The 20,487-nt window shown below is 36.5% G+C and overlaps 1 protein-coding gene across 1 annotated transcript; it reads left to right on the top strand.

Annotated features, from left to right (window-relative positions):
• The first annotated feature begins 8,455 nt into the window (after positions 1 to 8,455).
• On the top strand, positions 8,456 to 10,855 carry DEFB129 (defensin beta 129). The gene is given in 6 exon segments (XM_025039717.1): positions 8,456 to 8,490; positions 8,492 to 8,511; positions 10,352 to 10,511; positions 10,513 to 10,599; positions 10,601 to 10,739; positions 10,742 to 10,855. Coding segments are annotated over 6 exon segments (555 nt in total).
• Positions 10,856 to 20,487: the final 9,632 nt, after the last annotated feature.

Here is a 20,487-nt window from a genome sequence, read left to right as displayed (position 1 = left end):
ATTTCAAGAAATAATGACTGAAAATTTCCCTAACCTGGTGAAAGAAATAGACTTACAAACCCAGGAAGCACAGAGATCCAAACAAGATGAAACCAAAGAGACCCACATCAAGTCGTTTCATAATAAAAATGATAAATGTTAAAGACAAAGAGAGACTCTTAAAAGCAAGAGAAAAGTTAGTTACCTAAAAGGGAACTCCCATAAGACTGTCAGATGATTTCTCAACAAAAACTTTGCAGGCTGAAAGAGATTAGCAAGAAATATTCAAAATGATGAAAAGCAAGGACCTACAACCAAGATTACCCAGCAAAGCTATCATTTAGAATTGAAGGACAGATAAAGAGCTTCCTAAACAAAACAAAACAAACAAACAAACAAAACACTAAAGGAGTTCATCATTACCAAATCAGTATTACAGGAAATGTTAGAGACTTTTTTTAAGAAGGAAACAAAATAAAAAATATGAATAACAAAATGGCGATAACTACATATCTAGCAATGATTACTTTATTTTTAATTAAGTTATTTTTTATAGTGACATTGGTTAATGAAATTCAATAAGTTTCAGCTGTACACTTTAACAGTAAGGCATATATGTGTTTACACTGTGTGTTTATCTTCCATAGTTAGATTTCTCTCTGTCACCACATATTTGACCTCCTTTACCCCATCTATCTCTCTCCTCTCCCCCCACCCCTTACCTTCTGGTAACCACTAGTCTATAGTCCATATCCATGAGTCTCTGTTTCTTTGTCCTGTTCATTTGTTGTTTTTAGGTTTATATCCCACATATAAGTGATATCATACAATTTTCAACTTTTCTGTCTAGCTTATTTCACTTAGCATGATTATCTTGAGGTCCAACCATGTTGTCGCAAATGGCAATATTTCATCTCTTCTTATGGCTGAGTAATATTCCATTGTAAATATGTACCACAGCTTCTTTAGTCAATCATCTATTGTAGGACACTTCGGTTGCTTCCACGTCCTAGCCACCGTGAATAATGCTGCTATGAACATTGGTGTGCAAATATTCTTAGTTTTTTGAGGAACCTCCATACTGTTTTCCACAGTGGCTGTACCAATTCACAGTTCCACCAGAAGTGTATGAGGGTTCCTTTTTCTTCACATCCTCTCCAACGATTACTTTAAATGTAAAAATATTAAATGCTCTAATCAAAAGATAGAGTGGCCGAATGGATAAGAAAACAAGACCTTTAAATACACTACCTACAAAAGACTCAATTCAGATCAAAAGACACCCACGGACTGAAAGTAAAGGGATGAAAAAAAAATGTTTCATGAAAATGGAAACAAACAGGAAAAAAAAGCTGGAGTAGCAATGCTTATGCCAGACAAAATAGACTTTAAACAAAGGCTGTAACAGAAGACAAAGCAGGAACCAGCTATCCCTCTGAGTTTTTATCTGAAGAAACCCAAAACACTACTTTGAAAGGACATTGGAAAACAAAACAAAACAAACAAACAAAAAAACCAACTAGATCAAGAGAATGAGTTCTGTAGCAAGGACATTGAAACCCTCAAACACACACACACACACACACACACACACACACACACACACACACACACACACACACACACATAGATATCTATATACACATATATAGATGTAGATATAGATATATACATACATATATTTATATATATATACACACACATTGAGATATATATATGTATATATACACAATGGAATATTACTCAGCCATAAAAAAGGATGAAATCTTGCCATCTACAACATGGAGGGTGTTATGCTGAATGGAGTAAGTCAGACAGAGAAAGACAAATGTCATATGGGGAATCTAGAGAACAGGATAAACAAACGAACAACTGCAACAAGCTCATAGGTACAGATAGCATTTTGATGGCTATCAAATTGGGGAGTGGGGGTGGGGATTGAGAGGTACAAATAGGTAATTACAAAATAGTCATGGGGATGTAGAGGATGGTATGGTCAATATAGTCAGTAGTATTGTAATAACTATGTATGGTGTCAGATGGGTACTGGATTTATTGGGGTCATCACGTCAAAAGTTATACAGCCAATCACTGTGTTGTACACCTGAAACTAATATAATATTGTATGTCAACTATAATTGAAAAAAATTAAAAAATAAATAAAAATAATTTTTAAAAATACAAATAAATAAGATAAATAAAAGCCTCTTCCAGGAAGTAATACCAATCACTTCACCTCATGTTCCATTATTAAGAACAAATCATATAATCACACTTAGATACAAGAGGAATGAGACAATGGCAACTGCTTCCAAGTGACAACTTTATACTATGGAAAGGGAGCATGCATTTGAAAGGAAAATTGATCATAGTTGCCACAGATGTAGCATTCTGAAAATATAGAGGGAGTCGAAAGGTGCTAGACAGCTTTTTAAAAAGTGCCATTGTCTATTACAAAGGGGAATAGGCACCAAAAAATATATGAGTAAACACTCTTTTGTTGTTTCACAAATAATCTCCAGGAAGAAAGCACAACAATTTCTGTTGGATATAACCAAGCATTCAATGAGAAGTAAAAAAACAAACAAACAAACAAACAAAAAACATTTTGTGCCAAAGTAATCCAAGAATCTGAATGAAAAAGTAATTGTGTGGCTAGGCTATCAGGACTCCAACTGTTTGGCACTAAAGTGCCAATATATACTGTATTGTACTAAAATGTTATGTTTTCTTTATATTTGCTATTGCAATTCAAAAAACTAGTTTGTTGTTCCAAAACAAATAGAGCTATTACATGTATTCAACTGCTTATGATGCTATTGCATAGTTTTATAAATTAATCTATCTTGTTTCTGACATACACATAGTTTTCTCCTCTGGGAAGTTACAGGAACTTATATTTGCATCCATCCTACAATTACCTATGCATAATCTCAGTAACACACATAAGACATGCTGCACTGTCTTTGCTGGAGGGATTAGGGGAAATCTTTTCTAAAACTTTGCTCTCTGTACCAAGCAGAAGTGTATAAACATAAGTGGTTACATGCATATCATGCTGTGCCCAGGATGAGGGCCCATTAGTAGGAGAGATAAGTCACAGGTTAAGTAGTTTAAGATCTGTCCAATCAGAAAGAAAGGTTATTGGAAGCTCCTTAAAGAGTTCATCTTACTTTCCACTGGACTATCTTGATCACTGAAATCACCCTAGAGTCGTATAACCTGGAGGAAGGAACTGACCTTACTGCTAAGCCCTTCTTCTAATGTCTCTTATCTTTTAGTTCCTTAATCTGTCTTTTCAGGACACTTTTTTATTCCTTTTTTTCCCCATGGGACAATAACCCTGTTAGGACTCTAACAATAGGGACGGGGAAAGGGACTGAATAAAGGCAGAAAGCAAGGTGGCATCAAGGAGAGATGAGCTAATATTCTGTGGGCACCAACCAAGTCCTGAGTACTTCCACTTAAGTTATCACACTTAAAACTTATAACACTTGGGTTTGGTGTCATTACTAGCACTTTTTTGGACTTAAAAAATATCTACTTTATTCAGGTATAATTTATGTACACTGAAGTGCAGCCATTTAAAGTATACAACTGGATGAGTTTGGCAGCTGTATACACACACAAAACCACCACCACAATAAAGGTACAGAACATTTCCATCATCTCTGAAAATATTCCTCATGTACCTTTGCGGTCCACACCTCCCTCCACCCTAGACTTCTAGCCCTGGACAACGAATAGCCTGTATTTTTTCACTAGAGATTAGTTTACATTTTCAAGAATTTAATATAAATGGAATTGCATAGTATGTACTCTTTTCCGTATGGCTTCCTTCATCAGCATCATTGAGATTCATCCCTGTTGTTGTGTGTATCAGTAGTTCCTTTTTAAATTGCTCATTAGTAGTCTACTGTATAAATATGCCACAATTTTGTTTTTTCAGCCTTTTTAAGATTAGAAAAGTGAGGCTCAGAGGTATGAAATAACTTGTCGAGAGTATCATTAATGCGTCAGCAGTGTAAGCTGAATTGAACCCATTCTGCCTAATACCACCCTGATTACACCCACACACATGTTCAGCTTCCTCATTTTGTTATTATAAAACAGCTTCTCTTTGAATTTATCAAGACATACTCCCTTACTCAAATACATTCCATGTGCCAAACAGATCCTTCCTCACTTTTCTTTATGAACCTCAACTCCATGATTCATCACTTCATCTACCCTCTTGTCAATATCTTAACAGCCCAAACATTATTATTTTATGAGCCCATCTGTATAGAAAAAGGCCGACATCAATGCTGGTGAAAATCACATAACTGTGCACATTAGTGGCATCTAAATTTTACAGAGATTTGATTCCCTATATGCCTCCTTCAACAAAAGTTTTATGAAGATAAGACTATCTGGTTTTGCTCATATTTTAAAGACCAATTAATGTAAGCTCCATGATGGCAGACACTGCCTATGGTATTTGCTATATTACTAGCACCTAAGACAGTTTCTAGAACATGATACATGCTCAATAAATATCTAATTAATTAATTAATTAATTAAATGCTTAAAATAAAGGGATCAACAGTAATCCAGGGCTTAAAGAGCCTTGCTTTAGAAATTACAATTAAGCAGAGACTTGAGAGATAAGTAGGAGTAAGTTCATGAGAGAAGGTGGAAAGGAAAGTATTAAAGGAAAGCTGAACAGCGCTTCTATGATCCTTCCTTTACACCTTACACAGAATTGTTCTGAATATTCTTTCTACTCAAAGGTCTTCCATTCTCTCCAGCCCACTGTCACTCCTATGAACCCACTCAGATTCAGTCTCTACTTTGCAACCATACTGATATGCCCAAAATGCACTTTTGCTGTTGAAGTAAGCAAGATGGTGATATAGGAGGTCCTTATATCTAGATCTAGTTCTCACAGAAATACAAATTAGTAACAATGCACAGAAAAAAAAATTTTTTTTAAATCTCAGAAGATGGAGTGAGGCATAGAGTATAAAAACCAAGAAAATCTTTATTAAAAGGGTAAGAGGGGCAGGTTCACTTTGACTACAACTCCCACCCTCCCAGGCCAGGATGGCACCATACCAAGAGTGATCCCCTGGGCCTACAATTTCTCCAGCGGAGAAAAAAGAACCCAAGGAAGACATTCAGTTTTCCCAGCATTTCTTGAACACTCTTTGTAAGCCCACTTCTGTCTTGGAGAACCCTGGGGTAATTGACAAACGTAGACCACATGAAGGCAACTGGAACAAAAAAGGAAGCAGGTCTCGCAGTAATCGGTGAGTGGATCTTGGCAATGGAGCACATCACAGCTAGTAACCTTGCCCAGAGAGGCCAGTCAGTGGCTCCTCCCACCTGTGAAAACAAATCAGCAGTCCCTTTGGCCAGGAGCACAGTTAGCGTGAAAAATGCAAATGCATATTACTAAGTGGAAGAAGCCAATCTCAAAAAGACACAAACTGTATGATTACAACTTTATGACATTCGTTAAAAGGAAAAACTATGGAGACAATAGCGTTGTCAGGGATTGGAGTAGAGGGATGGATTAATAGGTGGAACACAGCGGATATTTCTATGATATCATAATGATGAATCCATATCATCATTATGTCACAATACATTTGTCTAAACATAGAAAGTACAACACCAAGAATGAACCATAATATAAACTATTAACTTGGGTGATTATAATATGTCATACATTCATCAACTGTAGCAAGAGAACTGCTTTGGTGGAGTATGTCAATAATAGAGAAACTACACCTATGTAGGACTAGGGAATTCAGTAGACATTTTCAACATCAGACTTGATGAAGCAGAGGAAAGAATTAGCAAACTCAAAGGCATGTAATTTAAATTTACCCAGACAAAAGAACGAAAAATTTTTTAAAAGAATAGAGAAGAATGAAGAAAACCTATGATACTTATGAGACACCATCAAATGACATAATGTATGCTACTTTTATTCAAAATAATATTGGAAGTCCTAGCCAGAGAATTAAGCAAGGAAAAGAAATAAAAGCATCCATATCAGAAAGGAAGAAGTAAAACAGTCACTATTTACAAGTGACATGATAATACATAGAGAAAACCCCAAAGACTCCATCAAAAAACTGATAGAATTAATAAACAAATTTAGTAAAGTTGCAGGTTACAAAATTAATATACCAAAATCAGTAATGAACTATCAGAAAGACAAATTAAGAAAACAACTCCATTTTAAATTGCATCAAAAAGAATAAAATACTCAGGAGTTAATTTAATCAAAAAAATAACCTATACATTCATAACCTATACTGAGACACTGATGAAAGAAATTGAAGAAGACACAAATAAATGAAAAAAATATTCTGTGCTCTGAGATTGGAAGAATTAGTGTTATTAAAATGTCCATACTATAGATTCAGTGCAAAGCCTATCAAAATTCCAATGGCTTTTTGCACAGATATAGAAAAGAGATTCCTAAAACTTATATATAACCACAAAAAAACCTGAATAGCCAAAGCAATCCTGACAAAGGACAAAGCTGAGGCTTCATGTTCCCTGATTTCAAACTATATTACAAAGCTATAGTAAACAAAACAGTATGGTACAAGTATAAGAACAGACACATAGATTAATAGAATAAAGAGCCCAAAAATAAACCCATGCATATATGGTTAATTAATTTAAGACCAAAAAGCGAAGAATATACAATGGGGAAATGAAAGTCTTTTCGATAAATGATGTTGGAAAACCTGGATAGCCACATGTAAAAGAATAAAACTGAACCACTATCTTACAGTGAACACAAAAATTAACTCAAAATGGATTAAATACTTACACATAGAACTTGAAACCATAAAACTCCTAGAAAAAACATAAGTAGAAAGCTTCTCAACATTGATCTTGGCAATAATTTTTTGGATTTGACAACAAAAGCAAAGGCAACAAAAATAAACAAGTGGGACTACCTAAAACCAAAAAGCTTCTACACTGCAGAGAAAACCATCAACAAAATGAAAAGGCAATCTACCAATTGGGAGAAAATATTTGCAAATCATTAATCTAATAAGAGGTTAATATTCAAAATATATAAAGAACTCATACAACTCAATAGCGAAAGAAAAATCTAATTTAGAAATGGACAGAAGATCTAAATAGACATTTTTTCAAAGATATACACCTGTTAAAATGGCTATAATCAAAAAGACAAGAAATATTCAGCGTTGGTGATGTGTGGAGAAAAGGGAACCCTTGTGCACTGCTGGTGGGAATGCTATTGGTGCAGCTACTATGGAAAATGGTACAAAGTTTCCTCAAAAAATTACGGATAAAACTACCATATGATCCAGAAATTTCACTTCTGGGTATTTTTCTGAAGGAAACAAAGACATTCTCAAAAAGATATATGCACCTTCATGTTCATTGCACCATTATTTAAAATAGCCAGATATCAAAGCAACCTAAATGTCCACTGATGAATGAACAAATAAAGAAAATATGAAATATATATTGGAATATTATTTGGCCATAAAAAAAAAATGTGCCATTTGCAACAACATGGATGGACCTTAAGAGCATTATGCTAGTGAAAAAAGTCAAACAGAGAAAGACAAATACCATATAATCTCACTTATATGTCCACCTTAAAACAAAACAAAACCAAAAAAACTCATAGAGAGAACAGATTGATGGTTGCCAGAGGTGGATGGCAAAATGGATGAAGGTGATCAAAATGTACAAACATCCAGTTATAAGCCCTGGGGATGTAACGTACAGCAGAGTGACTATAGTTGATAATATTGTACTATATATATGAAAGTTCCTAAGAGAGTAAATCTTAAAAGTTCTCATCACAAGGAAAAACAATTGCAACTATAAGTGGTGATGGATGTTAACTAGACATTGTGATCATTTCACAATATATACAAATATCAAATCACCATTTGCATACTTGAAACTAAAAATGTTACGTCTCAATAAAAAAGAAAAAGTTATGCCAAGAGATGCCTTTCACAAACTCACTCAACAAGCATATACTGAGTTCTTATGTTGACCCAGTACCTATGCTGGCCTTTGGAGACATCAGCACAAAAAAGACAGTTTCTATGCTCCAGGAATCCATGGTTATAGCAATTTCTGCTCTTCTGGTTCTCACACGCTGAATGTCTTAGGCATAATTAGCTGACAAATAATGAAGAAAATACATTACTCTTGCCCTGCTCAAACTTTAATGAGATGCAAAGGACTCGCACTTCTTCGTTTCTTATATGTCTTGTATTTCCCCAGGATCAAGAGCAGGAAATGTGTTGGATAAAAGTGTTTGGGAAAAAATTGTTCTCAAATAGAATCAGAGGAAACACACTGCTGTGAGCTTTGGATATACTTCACTGATCATGGCCTAAGGCCGCGAAGAGGCCAATAAAGCCTGGAGTTCAAAAATGCCAACCCAGATCCAAGCCTTCCTCTCTGGCACCCAGAAATGAAACTCCTTTATCCAATCTTTGACAGCTTCACGCCAGTTCCAGGTGAACACAGGTAATGTGGAATCCTGGGTTTAAGAGAGGTCAGTGTAAAGAAGCAAGGACTTGGCTGTCCATGACAATGGGAACCCAAAGAGATGCTGAAAGATGAGTTGCCTAAAGAGATGGCTGAAGACTCTACCTGTTGCATCAGTCATGCATCATCCCCCATACATCCCCATAGGCCCTAACTCCAGACTGTCTAATGGAGACATACCGAGAGCTCACTACAGCAAAAGCAAGGTGCTTTTTGTGTGTGCGCTCAGAAACTACCCAACATACAAAGCTGCTTTCCAACCCTCTACATAGCTATCATCTGGGACTCAGTCCAAGTCTCCCTCATTTTTGCTCTATTTCTAATTTAAACTATCTCGTCTCCCTCATTTTTGCTCTATTTCTAATTTAAACTATCTCTTGAAGCAAAGGTTCCTGTCAGTTTGTACTTGGGTGTAATAAGGAGGAAGTCTTTACCCTTGTGCCTCCCAAAATTTCTTTTTAGGATCCAGTAAACAGATCTGCGTTCTCTATCTCAAACTTTTTCAGATTTTTACAGAGTTTCATCCTTTCTATTAGCCTTTGTTGTCTTGGAAACCCCTAAATGATCCATAAGAGCATCTAGGAATACATTGTAGCAAAAAGCTGAACCAGAGGCATGGCCATCATTTCTTGAAAAGAAGAGAGAAGCATTGAGACTTGTTTCAGAATATAAGTGGTTACCAGAGGGAAATGGGGGAGGGGAGATAGATAAGGGTAAAGGGGGTCAAATATACGGTGACAGAAGAAAATTTAACTTTGGATGGTGAACACACAATGGAATATACATATAATATATTCTTTAATTGTATACTTAAAATCTATATAATTTTATTAACCAATGTCACCCTAATAAATTTAACTTAAAAAAATTGTTTTAAATAATCATCAACTGTATTATATTGCATAAAGTCACTAAGCCACCTTGAGCCTCAAATTCCACGTGACTGTAATAGAGTTAATCAATGTTGCTGCTTAAAAAAAGGGGAATTTTACTGTTTTGTCTTTGGTGAGAAACAATATTGCAATGTATGTGACCATGAGATGCTGCATAAATTTCCTGTTATTTTTAGAAAATCAGTCAAATTGTTAAGATGAGTAAGAGAGAACTTTTTTAATTCAGAAAAAAAGGTGAGTCACTGGAATAGAAAAATCACCCAGATGATGAAGATGAGGTACTAAACTGACGGGAGAAATCAGAGATATAGATGACAGCGTGGAAATTCTCTTGATAGAGATGAAGTTAAGGCTATGATAATGAATAAGACCACTAAGGGACAGAGTGTCCAGAGAGGCTGAGAAGCATAGAACACCATGCTCCAGGAACCACAGGTCAGGCGATTATTGAAGAGGGTGAGGTTATAGACCACTGGGTTCGGAAAGAAGCCAGCACTCCTGAAAGTTTTATTGAGTCTCTTGAAATTCTTTCTTGGATTTGTTTTATGGCAGATATTATTCTCACTGGTACTTCCTAGAATCATCAGGAGAGAGCGCAATGCCCTACAAGTGTCTAAGATGATAAGTTGGAGGTAGAAAATCCTATCTGCAAGCTAATAATTGGGTTCCCTTTTCTCCTTTCCTCTGTGTGCCCTAGATTTTTTAAGTTACTCAATGAAGGGAGACTAGAGAGAATTATTCTGAATTTCAGAGGTGTACAGAAATTTTCTTGGCCTGCCAGGTGCCTCCATCAACACCCTTAAACCCTGTACTTAAAATTTAGTATTAACGAAGTTTCTCTTACTCTATTTCTCTCCCTCTAGCAGTTTTAAGATCATATCTAGTTATTAACCTTAGCCTAGTGGTTTTCTATTTCTTTTGTGCAGAATTCTTTGGCTTGAGAAGATGTTTGATGGATATGGGGAGATGCAAAGACCACTGCACTGTGGGTGAAAAAGAGGTACAGAAATGCAAGAATAAACAATGTTGTGCTGGGCCCAAAATGGTTCAATTGATAAATAACTACCTGCAAAATGAAATGTCTCACACTTGAAGAAGACTCCCAACAACTACTAAAAACTACCAAGAAGTCTAGGGCTGTAATACAAACAAAATACATTTTATCTCATCTCAAAAAAAAGCAAAAGCCATTTTGCTAACATCAACACCATCATCATCTCAAATGCCAACACTGTGAACTCTGCTACCACCAAACCTATGATCACAGGGAAGATTATATACCCTGCTACTTCTACCAAGAGTGACACCAAAGAAAAAGCAGAGATTCAGCCACCGACTCTCTACCGTCAGTACCACCACCATAGACACTGCCGACAACACAAATGGAGCTGGAGGAAAGAGATGAGCAGAGATGTGGGTCTTTCTCTTAAAACACTAAGTTCCTCTTTGACTTTGTTATCTAATTAAATGAGACATAAAACTGTTTCCTCGGTCGTGAGTCATTCAATAAGTACTGTTTAAGCACCTACAGTTTACATAATGTTCTCACAGGAGCCTCACAGAGGAGATAGAGCTGGAAAGGGATGGAATTTTAGTTTACTTGCCCAGGAGAAAGCAAGCACCAGGAATGATGACTACAACATTGAATTGGGCCCACGGATGATCCAGATTAGGTCTCTGTAACAAGAATTTACGGTTGTCATATGGTGGTCTTTTCTTGGAGCAACAGGAAGAAAAATATCAGAAGATATGTTTTCTTTTTTCCTAGATTTGGGGGGAAAGGCCCATATGCAAAATAGAGTATGTGGAGACCAAGTCTACCTTCTCCACAGAAGAACATAAGCTAATTCATGGAGCCATTTAAGATAAGAATATGGGGGAATAGAGGAGGGGAAGGGGGAAAAGTATAATAGAGAGGTGCTTCCAATAGATAAAGAATGCAGACTACAAATGCAAACCATGTAGATAATTTTGAACTTTCTAGTAGCCACATTTTAAAAAGAAAAAGAAATAGGTGAAATGAATATTAATAATACATTTATTTAATGTGGTAAATTCAAAACATTATCATTTCAATGTGTAATCAATATAAAAATTATTTGGGACATTTTGTATTCTTTTTTTTGCACTAAGACTTGGAAATCTCATATGTATGTTATAAATTACAAACAGTTCTATAATTTCCATTCATACTAGCCACATTTCAAGTGCTCAGTAGCCCCATGTGGCTAGTGGCTAGCATATTGGATAGCACCAGGTTAGAGAGTTCTGAGGGCACAGGTAGCTATAGGACTATTAGACAAATGGAATGATGCTAATATAAAGAAGACAGCCGTATTTTTGAGGGCTGTATAGAATTAAGAATATAGAAATTCAGGTCTGACGCTTCTGGGCTAGCATTCTGGTTCTGGCACTTTTTATCTGTGTGGTCTTGAACATATCACTCATCCATATATGAGCATCCATTTATTCATTCATAAACGGAAATGTAAACATTTTATTATAGTCCAGAATTTACTTCTTTATATTTCAGGTCACACTTCCTTTTATTGGCTAAATTACAATGGCACAGACCCCTATTCTAGTTTTTTAACATATTCCTCTCTGCTACATATCACCTCCATCAATTTAAAGACCATCTTTCCTTAACCTACTGGTTCTTTACTACAGTGTCACCCTAAGGAAGGCAAAGATTTTCCCAGTGACACTAGAGTACAACTTTTTAAATTATGTTCCTGGAAGTTTTAGTACAAAAGATAAGAGTTGCTGCACAAAGAATAACTTCAATTCCTACTATATATGTGTTCCCTAAAGAATCCCAGGTACATCTTATGGATAGTAGATTCTCTTCCTGCCACAGCTATTTGCCAAACTCTTAAAGGTCCAGCTTACCTTCCCACAGTTGGAGTGCTCTTTTTATTGTTTATGCACAGGGAGAAGAGAAAGTGTCTTTCTCACCTAAGTTTAAGGCCTTCTTTTGAATCTTCATTTCCTATCTTAGAACTCATTCGTCTCATTCATCTCTTCTCAGGATGAATGAAACTGAAGAATATCCTTTTAGTTTAAAGAATATCCTTTTAGTTTCACATCCACTATAACAAATATGGTAATTCTCTGATATATGTTCTCCTCTTTCACTACAGTAATAGAACTCTTCTAATGTCAGCTTGGCCCAAATCCTGCAGAGTAAAGGCTACATTTGTTTCCCAGATAGAACTGGCCATACTTCAATGCAGAGAGACCACAATTGGCCAACTTTGCAATTATGCATTAATATAACTTGGTGAAAACATCAGATTTTTCATTTTAAAGGCAGAGAAGGACCTTTGTCTAAGCCTTGGGAGCCCCACAGAGACTACAAGCTCTCCCTTGGGATTCACCCTAGCACATCCTAGTGCAGTTTCCAGACTCTGCCACTCAGTGAGGTTAAGGTTCACCATGGCACATACAGTGCTGCTCCAAAACCCTACTGGTCAGAAGCTGCATGACACTGAATTTTTTAACTTCTTAGAACCAATATTCAAACCCAGACTAATCAAATTAGATACCTATGAACATTCCACCAACCAGCACTGTTTCTGTATTGCACATCACAATGAATCATCCATGAATAAATAAATGTATAAACAAGCAAACAAACAAACTGTTACCCTATGTATGACGCTGAATCCTTCCTACTTTTGCCAGGTAGCAGATTAATCCCATACATAATGATGATGTTGCTGCTTATATGGCAGAGCAGAAAAGAGGGCAGAGCTGGTGAAAAGAGGTTTGAAGGAGAATCCTAACTTATGAGAAGACCTTCCCTTTACTATCCACATTACTTATAATGGCCCAATTTCCAGTTCAGAACTACTCTGAAAATATTATTTGTGAACATGAATTGTCACATAAAAATTGTAAAGTTTGAGACGTATAAGTATGTATAAATTAAGTTGGCTTGTAAATAACCTAAGATGACACGAAGAAGAGCACTAAATAAAACTATAGATTAAAAGATGGGAGCCGGAGATAATGTCCAGAAAAAATGTTAATTTTAATAAAGAAAAAGCCATCTGTCAATAGATGAGTCTCAGAAAGAAGAATAGAGTATGGAGGGTCCTGGAGGATAAAGGAGGTACTGGCACGCTTGTCTAGGCTCTAGCCTCTAGCCAACTGAGTGAGCAAGAAACAGCATCATTGATGGCTTCCCTGTTCTCTACTCATCTATTCAGAGAGCCAGAGACTGTTCTGGCCTGTCCTGCTCCTGTGGAAGATAAGGGTTGTCTACTTCCTTTGACAACAAATTAAATGAACCATGGGTAATATTATGGGCTGAATTGTGTCCCTCAAAAAAATTCATAATTGAAGCCCTCACCCTCTATGTGGCTATATTTGGAGATAGGCCTTGAAAGGAGTAATTAAAGTTAAATGAGGTTAATGGGTGGGCCCTAACCCTTGTTACTGGTGTCTTTGTAAAAAGAAGAAGTATCAGGGGTGTATGTGCATGAAATAAAGACTGTGTGAGGACACAGAGAAGACAGCCATCTACAAGCCAAGGAAGAGGCCCTAGGAGAAACCAAACCTGCCTACACCTTGATCTTAAACTTCCAGCCCCCAGAACTGTGAGAAAATACATTTTTGTTGTTTATGCCACCGATCTGTGATATTTTGTTATAGCAGCCCCAGCATATTAATACAGGCCATAAAAGAGATGATATCCTTTTCCTCCCTCTTTCTGAGCTGCAGGTAAAAAGAGGAAAGAACAATAGACGCTTCCTAAAACACCCTGAGCCTCTGCCTTTGTTCTGGGTTTATCAATCACTGGCCCTGGGAAAAGATGAGCAAACAGTAGGATTTTTATACTCAAATCTAAGATATCAGTTTATATGATGTCATGGTCAGCCTTCACTATATATTGTTAATCGTGAGAATAAAACCTACAGATGCAGAGTGGAAGGCAGCAAGCACAGAATAACTTTTAATTGTTGTCAAATAATTTGAATATTTGCACACAAACTAAGTTTGAATTTACTAATAAATACAAAAACTGCTATTTTCAGGGGAAAAGAAAAAAGAGTACATTTGCGCTCAGCGTACTGTGCATACACTTTGCAAGTGACAGCATCATGAATCAAACTTCTACTTCCAGATTATGAGTTGACTAGATCACAGCAGTTATTATTGTTGATGGGACAGCTGCAATTGATTATCTATCTTACAAAAGATTTAATGTTAAAGGTGATCACTATTGCACACTTACTATAAGCCAGCACTGTGAAAAATCATTTACATAGATCATCTTATTTAATCCTTAAACAATCCTATTATGAAGGCACGATTACCTCCATGTGACAGGTGACGAAACTGAGGCTTGAAGGAGTTGAGTTGCCTAAAATCACAAAGCCAGAGAGTAGTAGAGCTAAAGCTCTTATTTAGGCTATCTGACCCCTGAGTAAACCTATTAACCCTTTGCACAAGACTTATTCCCTCAGCAGCAGGGAGAGAGAGAGAAAGACACAGAAGAGAAACATCCTTTTTCTCCCAGGACTCCCAACTTGGCAGGGATGAGGAGGAGAAACCATTTCCTTCATGAATTTCTCAAAGTCTCATCCCAGTCTATTAGCTCAGAAACCCAATTCTGTCATTACACTAAGAGTGACTCTATTTCATGAGAAATAAATATGCATCAGCCATCAGCTTCCTCTTTTATAAATTACAGAGACCAAAGTATTCAAATCCCAAATAATTAACAAATTCTTTCCTTGTAGCCAAGACTATCCAGAAAGACAGACATAATTAGAAGTGTGTTGAGTCAGGACAATGGAAATTAATTTAATTAGTTAAGAGCTTAGTATAGCCCTATGGATCCACTAGAATGTCAGCTCCTGGAGGGTAGATATATATTTTGTGCCTAGTAAGAGCCTAGTAGTAGGCGATCAACAAACATGTGGTGAATTAATGAATGAAAGAACATATATTATAATAAGATTGTCTTGCCAATAAGACTGGAAATACTTAAAATTCTATGTCAATCTCCCCCTGATTTAAAACGGTCTTTAGGAATGCTATGTCCCACATTAGCCTCTGGGGCTCTCATTTGTCCACACTTCCTCTGCAGACCTTACCCTTCTGTTGGTGCGATCTGCTTTTCATGTTCTTTCTTTAGCTAGATGAGTTACCCCTGTGGTCTTCACTCTGCTTTCTCTTCCTGCTACCTCATAAGAAAGGATTCCTGATTTTCATTCTCTGGTTACAGCGCCACTTTCTAACATTACTGTTCTTGCCCCTATCATGGCCTTGACATCATTCCTCCTGCTGAGGTGCCAGCTTCTCAAACACACAACCCCCGTGGAGTCGGATTGACATACGTGTAAATTTTACCTCTGCTGCTGACTCAGTGTAGGACCTCTGCTTAGAATTCCCATTGCCTACACTTCTTAACATACAAAATGGCAAGAATTTTCTTTGCCTTGAATAATTGCTGAAAGTACTAAATAATATAACTGAAACACCTATGGCCCACAATTGTCCTCAATAGAAATAGTTCTTTTTCTTTTCATGTCATAAATCAGGTCAGCCCTGTGTTCCTCTTACAAGTTTCTGACCTTTCATTCACTCATTTCACAACTATTTAATGAGGACCTAGTATGTGTCAGGTAAGTGCTAAATCTTGGGACTCTGAAGTAAACAAGATAAACAAGGTTTTGCCCCCATGGGGACTGCATTCTAAAGACAGAAGACAGACATAATTAAAAACAAATTACTTTGATATATTGTAAAATAAAGTATGTGCTTTAACTGGTCCCATGTTTTCAGTTTACTGCAGGCCTATTATAAAATAATGAATATGACACTATGAAGGGTAGCATTTAACATTTCCTTCCGTCTCTGGGTCTCTGAACCCTTGTTCTCTTGGATATGAATTTCTTTCCCATGGGAAGGAGCTGTTCACTTCCATCTACTCTCTGTTCCATCTCTGTTCATTGGTCCTCCAGTGGAGTGTATCTGACCCTCCAGCAATGGCCATCCTGACCATTCCAATTTACATCAGTAAGAAGTAGCCTGGGGCCCCTTCTCAGATTCACACAGCTTTCTTCTTTCCCCAGGGTCAAATGTGCTTACTCTATGCCAAGGTTGGCTAACACAGTTGAAAAGACACCATTTCTTCCCTTCAGGAACTCTCAGTTCAGAGATGTAAGACACTTTGCTCTTGAGAATTCTCCAGGGTGCTATAAAGCAGCAGTCCCCAACCTTTTTGGCACCAGGGACCAGTACTCCTATGAGAATCGAATGCCTGATGATCTGAGATGGAGCTGAGGCGATGATGCTGGCACTGGGGAGTAGTTGCAAATACAGATGAAGCTTCGTTCATTTGCCTGCCACTCACCTCCTGCTGTGTGGTCCAGTTCCTAACAGGCAACAGATTGGTACTGGTCTGTGGCCCAGGGTTTGGGGACCCCTGCTATAAATGACCACATCACAGGGGTTCAGAGCTGACCTGCTTCAGACTCTAAAAGAAATCAGTATCTCCATCAACCATGGATCTCCTGAACTCTGAAGAAAAATAAATGCTGAAGTGTGTCTAAATGCACATGAGTCCAGTATCTCTGAGCACTGCTCCATCACAAAACTTCCTCTCTCGACCTTGGCGGATCCTCTGGACAGGGCCCTAGAAAGCTCAGTTAGGGTAAGAAAAATATCTGAGTAAGAACAAGCAAAGAATGGGAGAGAGGGAGGTGATCCTAACCATGATCTAACTACCCACTGAAAGAATTTGTTGCTGCTGAGAAGTAATTTGTTTCTGCCCAATCTCATAAAGGCTTATTTACAGAATAGTTTTATGGGCCTAAATCCAAAACTATGTCTCTGATGAAGCACCTAAAGGTGTCATCAGGCCCTCCAAAGTTAGCAACCACCTACCTAAATAACCCTGAACTGTCCTCATGGGTCTAGCCAAACTCCTCTTGATTTTCACACATAATAGCATTTTCTAGTAAGTAGTAGTTTCCTTCTCTGCAGTGATGATCCCACTAAGTAACTCCTGGGAAAGAGAGCAGCTTTGACTTTGTTTAGCTTTATTTTGTTTTAATTTGAGAGGAGAGAGAGTATGTTGGTAAGTGGTACTTAAAGGACTTCCTCTAAGCTCGGAAAAGGCTCCCTGGTAGCAGAGCCTTGGGGTTTGTTGTACAGATCTGAAACCCATGTCATCATCAACTTGAGATTTCTCGAATTGGCGTGATAACACCCATCAGATTTTGTCTTTCTAGATAACTTATACATGTTCACATAGGTGATTTTTTTTATGATCATAGAAAGACTAAAAAAATGACTTAGAAGAAAGGGAGAGGCAAGACATATTTTAGGGGAAGAATTACACTAAGAATAATTTTGTTTGGGGAAGGAACAAGAAGATTGTATGGTTTTAGCTTGTTGACTGATCTTTATCAGGTTAAAAAGGGTGCATTCTATTCCTAGTGTGGTAGGAGTGTCTTGATGACTGCTGTTTTATAGTTAAGTTTTGAAATCAGAAAATGAAAGTTCTTCCACTTTGTTCTTTTTAAAAATTTGTTGTTATTATATTTTTTGCCTTATATAAATGATAAGATCAGCTTGTCAATTTCTGACAAAAAATCCTGCTCAAATTTTAATAGGGATTGTGTTGACTCTATAGCCAACAGAACGTAAGAAGAAATACTCAAATTCACTGGTAATCAGAGAAAAACAAATCAAACCAACAATAATATTGGTAAAATTAGAAGGCTGAATAATGGTATGTGTTAGGGAAGATGTAAGAATATAGGAAACCTTAAACACCTCTTGTAGAAGTATAGATAATTTATCTTTCTTGAGAAAAATCTGTTACTACTTAGTCATATTCACCATACATTTATCTTATGACCAAAGAATTCTACTCTTTAATACATTTCAGATATTCTTACCCAAGAGGACTTATAAGACAAAATGATGCGTGTGTACTGCAATGTCTACTAGGTGAAAACAAACTGCTTAAGAACTACACAATGGATAATCATCGATACTAATGGCAACAGCTTCCTCTCTTGAGAGAGTCTGAGCAAAGAAAGGAAACAACTTACTGTGCTTCCTGCCTTCTGTTCTCCATCTCAGATTTCAACTTTTGAGCACAATCCTAGAAATTAACATGTAAGCATAATGAAAGTACTATTTGATGCTAGTGGTTAAGATCACCTTGGCTCCAGAGATTCTATGCATCTATGACAAAGAACCTCTTATGACAGTGGATTCAGTATCTCCAAGGCTTATCACTGTTGCATTCTAACTCTCAGAGAATCTGAGAGAATTGAAAATTGATCCTGGTGAACAGATCAATAAATAGAAGCTCAGTTCAAAGGCAACCCAATGAATTAATAAGTTCTCCATCACAATACCAAAGAGTATTAAAGAAAGAACAGAAATCTGGAGGAAGATCTATAGAAAAGCAATATTAATAATAAGAATATTTAAAAGTGATAGAGCATTTTTTAAGTGCCGGGTTCAGTACTGAGCACTTTGAATATAACATCTCATTTAGTCCTTACAACAACCCCCATACATATTATATAAATAATACAACCAAGGATTAAGTTGAACTGCTGAAGGTCACAGATTAGTAGAACCAGGACTTGAATCTAAGGCTATTAAATATCAAAGCTTCTTAGTTGCCAAGCTACCTTGACTCCCAGTTGCAACAACTTTGGAGCATGTGCCCAGTGCCAATTATATAATAAGGCATCTACATGGATATTCCATCTCAGACCTTTAGCAATGGTTTGAAAGAAGCTCTAGAAGACTTGATTATTACATCTGCTGGTGACCCAGTGTAAAGAGGAGGAGGAATGAATGCCTATCATTAAGGACTTTGACAACTGCAATTGCCAAATTCAAGTGTCCTGGTTAGTTCACAATTGGATTATTGCCTTTACTCTGGCCACCACACTGTAAGAGAAATTTAGAGGAGATGGAATTAGAGTACAGAATAGGAGCCATGATAATGAAAGTATTAAAAATTCCGTTAAGAAACATACACATTCTTCATAAGTCATAAATTCAGTGATAATACCTCTCAATGCTTTCACTTTAAGAGATGAGAAAGAAAAGGTTAACAACAGTCCTACAATCGATTCTCTTCCTTTACCAGGAATGCTCCTGGAAGGAAAAGGAAAAAAAAAAAAAAACAAAGTTGATTCTATCAGATCCCTTTTATAAACATTCTAAGGACAGACTTCCTGGTGAACTCACTAATGATATTAGCATAGTCTTTATTTAGCAGAATGCATCTGCTCTGTTCAGAATTGTCTCTGGTAAACAAACTTAGAATCTATGGATTTACAGGGCACGGCTCCTTGAAAAATATCATGTAATTACCATGCTACCTAATTTTCATAGAATAAAATGCAGATGGTTCTCACTGCAAGTAGTCTTGTTTTTGTAAGTGATGTGCTTTCACTTATCACTTAGACATCACTTAGAGATCTCCGGAGTTAAACTCAACCCACAGATCATTCTAAAAAGGCAAAGAAAGACCTAGGAAGCAGTGTGAATGTTTTACCTGTGCTTCACGATTACTTATATCCTTGAAATTATTACTAAAGCTTAATATGGGAAAGATCTCTGAATCCTGTGAATCCGATTTGAATCTAATCAATCTTTTGTGTTAATCAGGAAAGAAAGCAATACTTCTGTGTGCATATATTCATCTCACAATTTTCAAAAAAGATGTTTTCCTTACATGGATAGCTTGAGTTTTTTTATTATGAAGTTACATACAGTCATATTATAACATTCAGATGAAACAAAGTAATGAAAGGTAAAATTAAAATTACAAATAATCTTTCCCAAAGATAAAGACCCTTAAAATTTTTGATATATATCCTTCCAGATTATTTTTTAATATTTTATACATATACATATATATGTAACAAAAACTATTCATACTATGCATACTTTCTAATAATTCTCCTTTTATACTTTATATATATATATACATATATATATATAAAGAAATATATATTGAATATATATTGAAAGAAATATATACAACAGAAACATGTTGTATTTGTAC

This window comes from Pteropus alecto, unplaced genomic scaffold (genome assembly GCF_000325575.1).
Source record: "Pteropus alecto unplaced genomic scaffold, ASM32557v1 scaffold45, whole genome shotgun sequence".
Classification (NCBI taxonomy): domain Eukaryota; kingdom Metazoa; phylum Chordata; class Mammalia; order Chiroptera; family Pteropodidae; genus Pteropus; species Pteropus alecto.
This window is presented reverse-complemented; position numbering and strand designations above follow the sequence as displayed.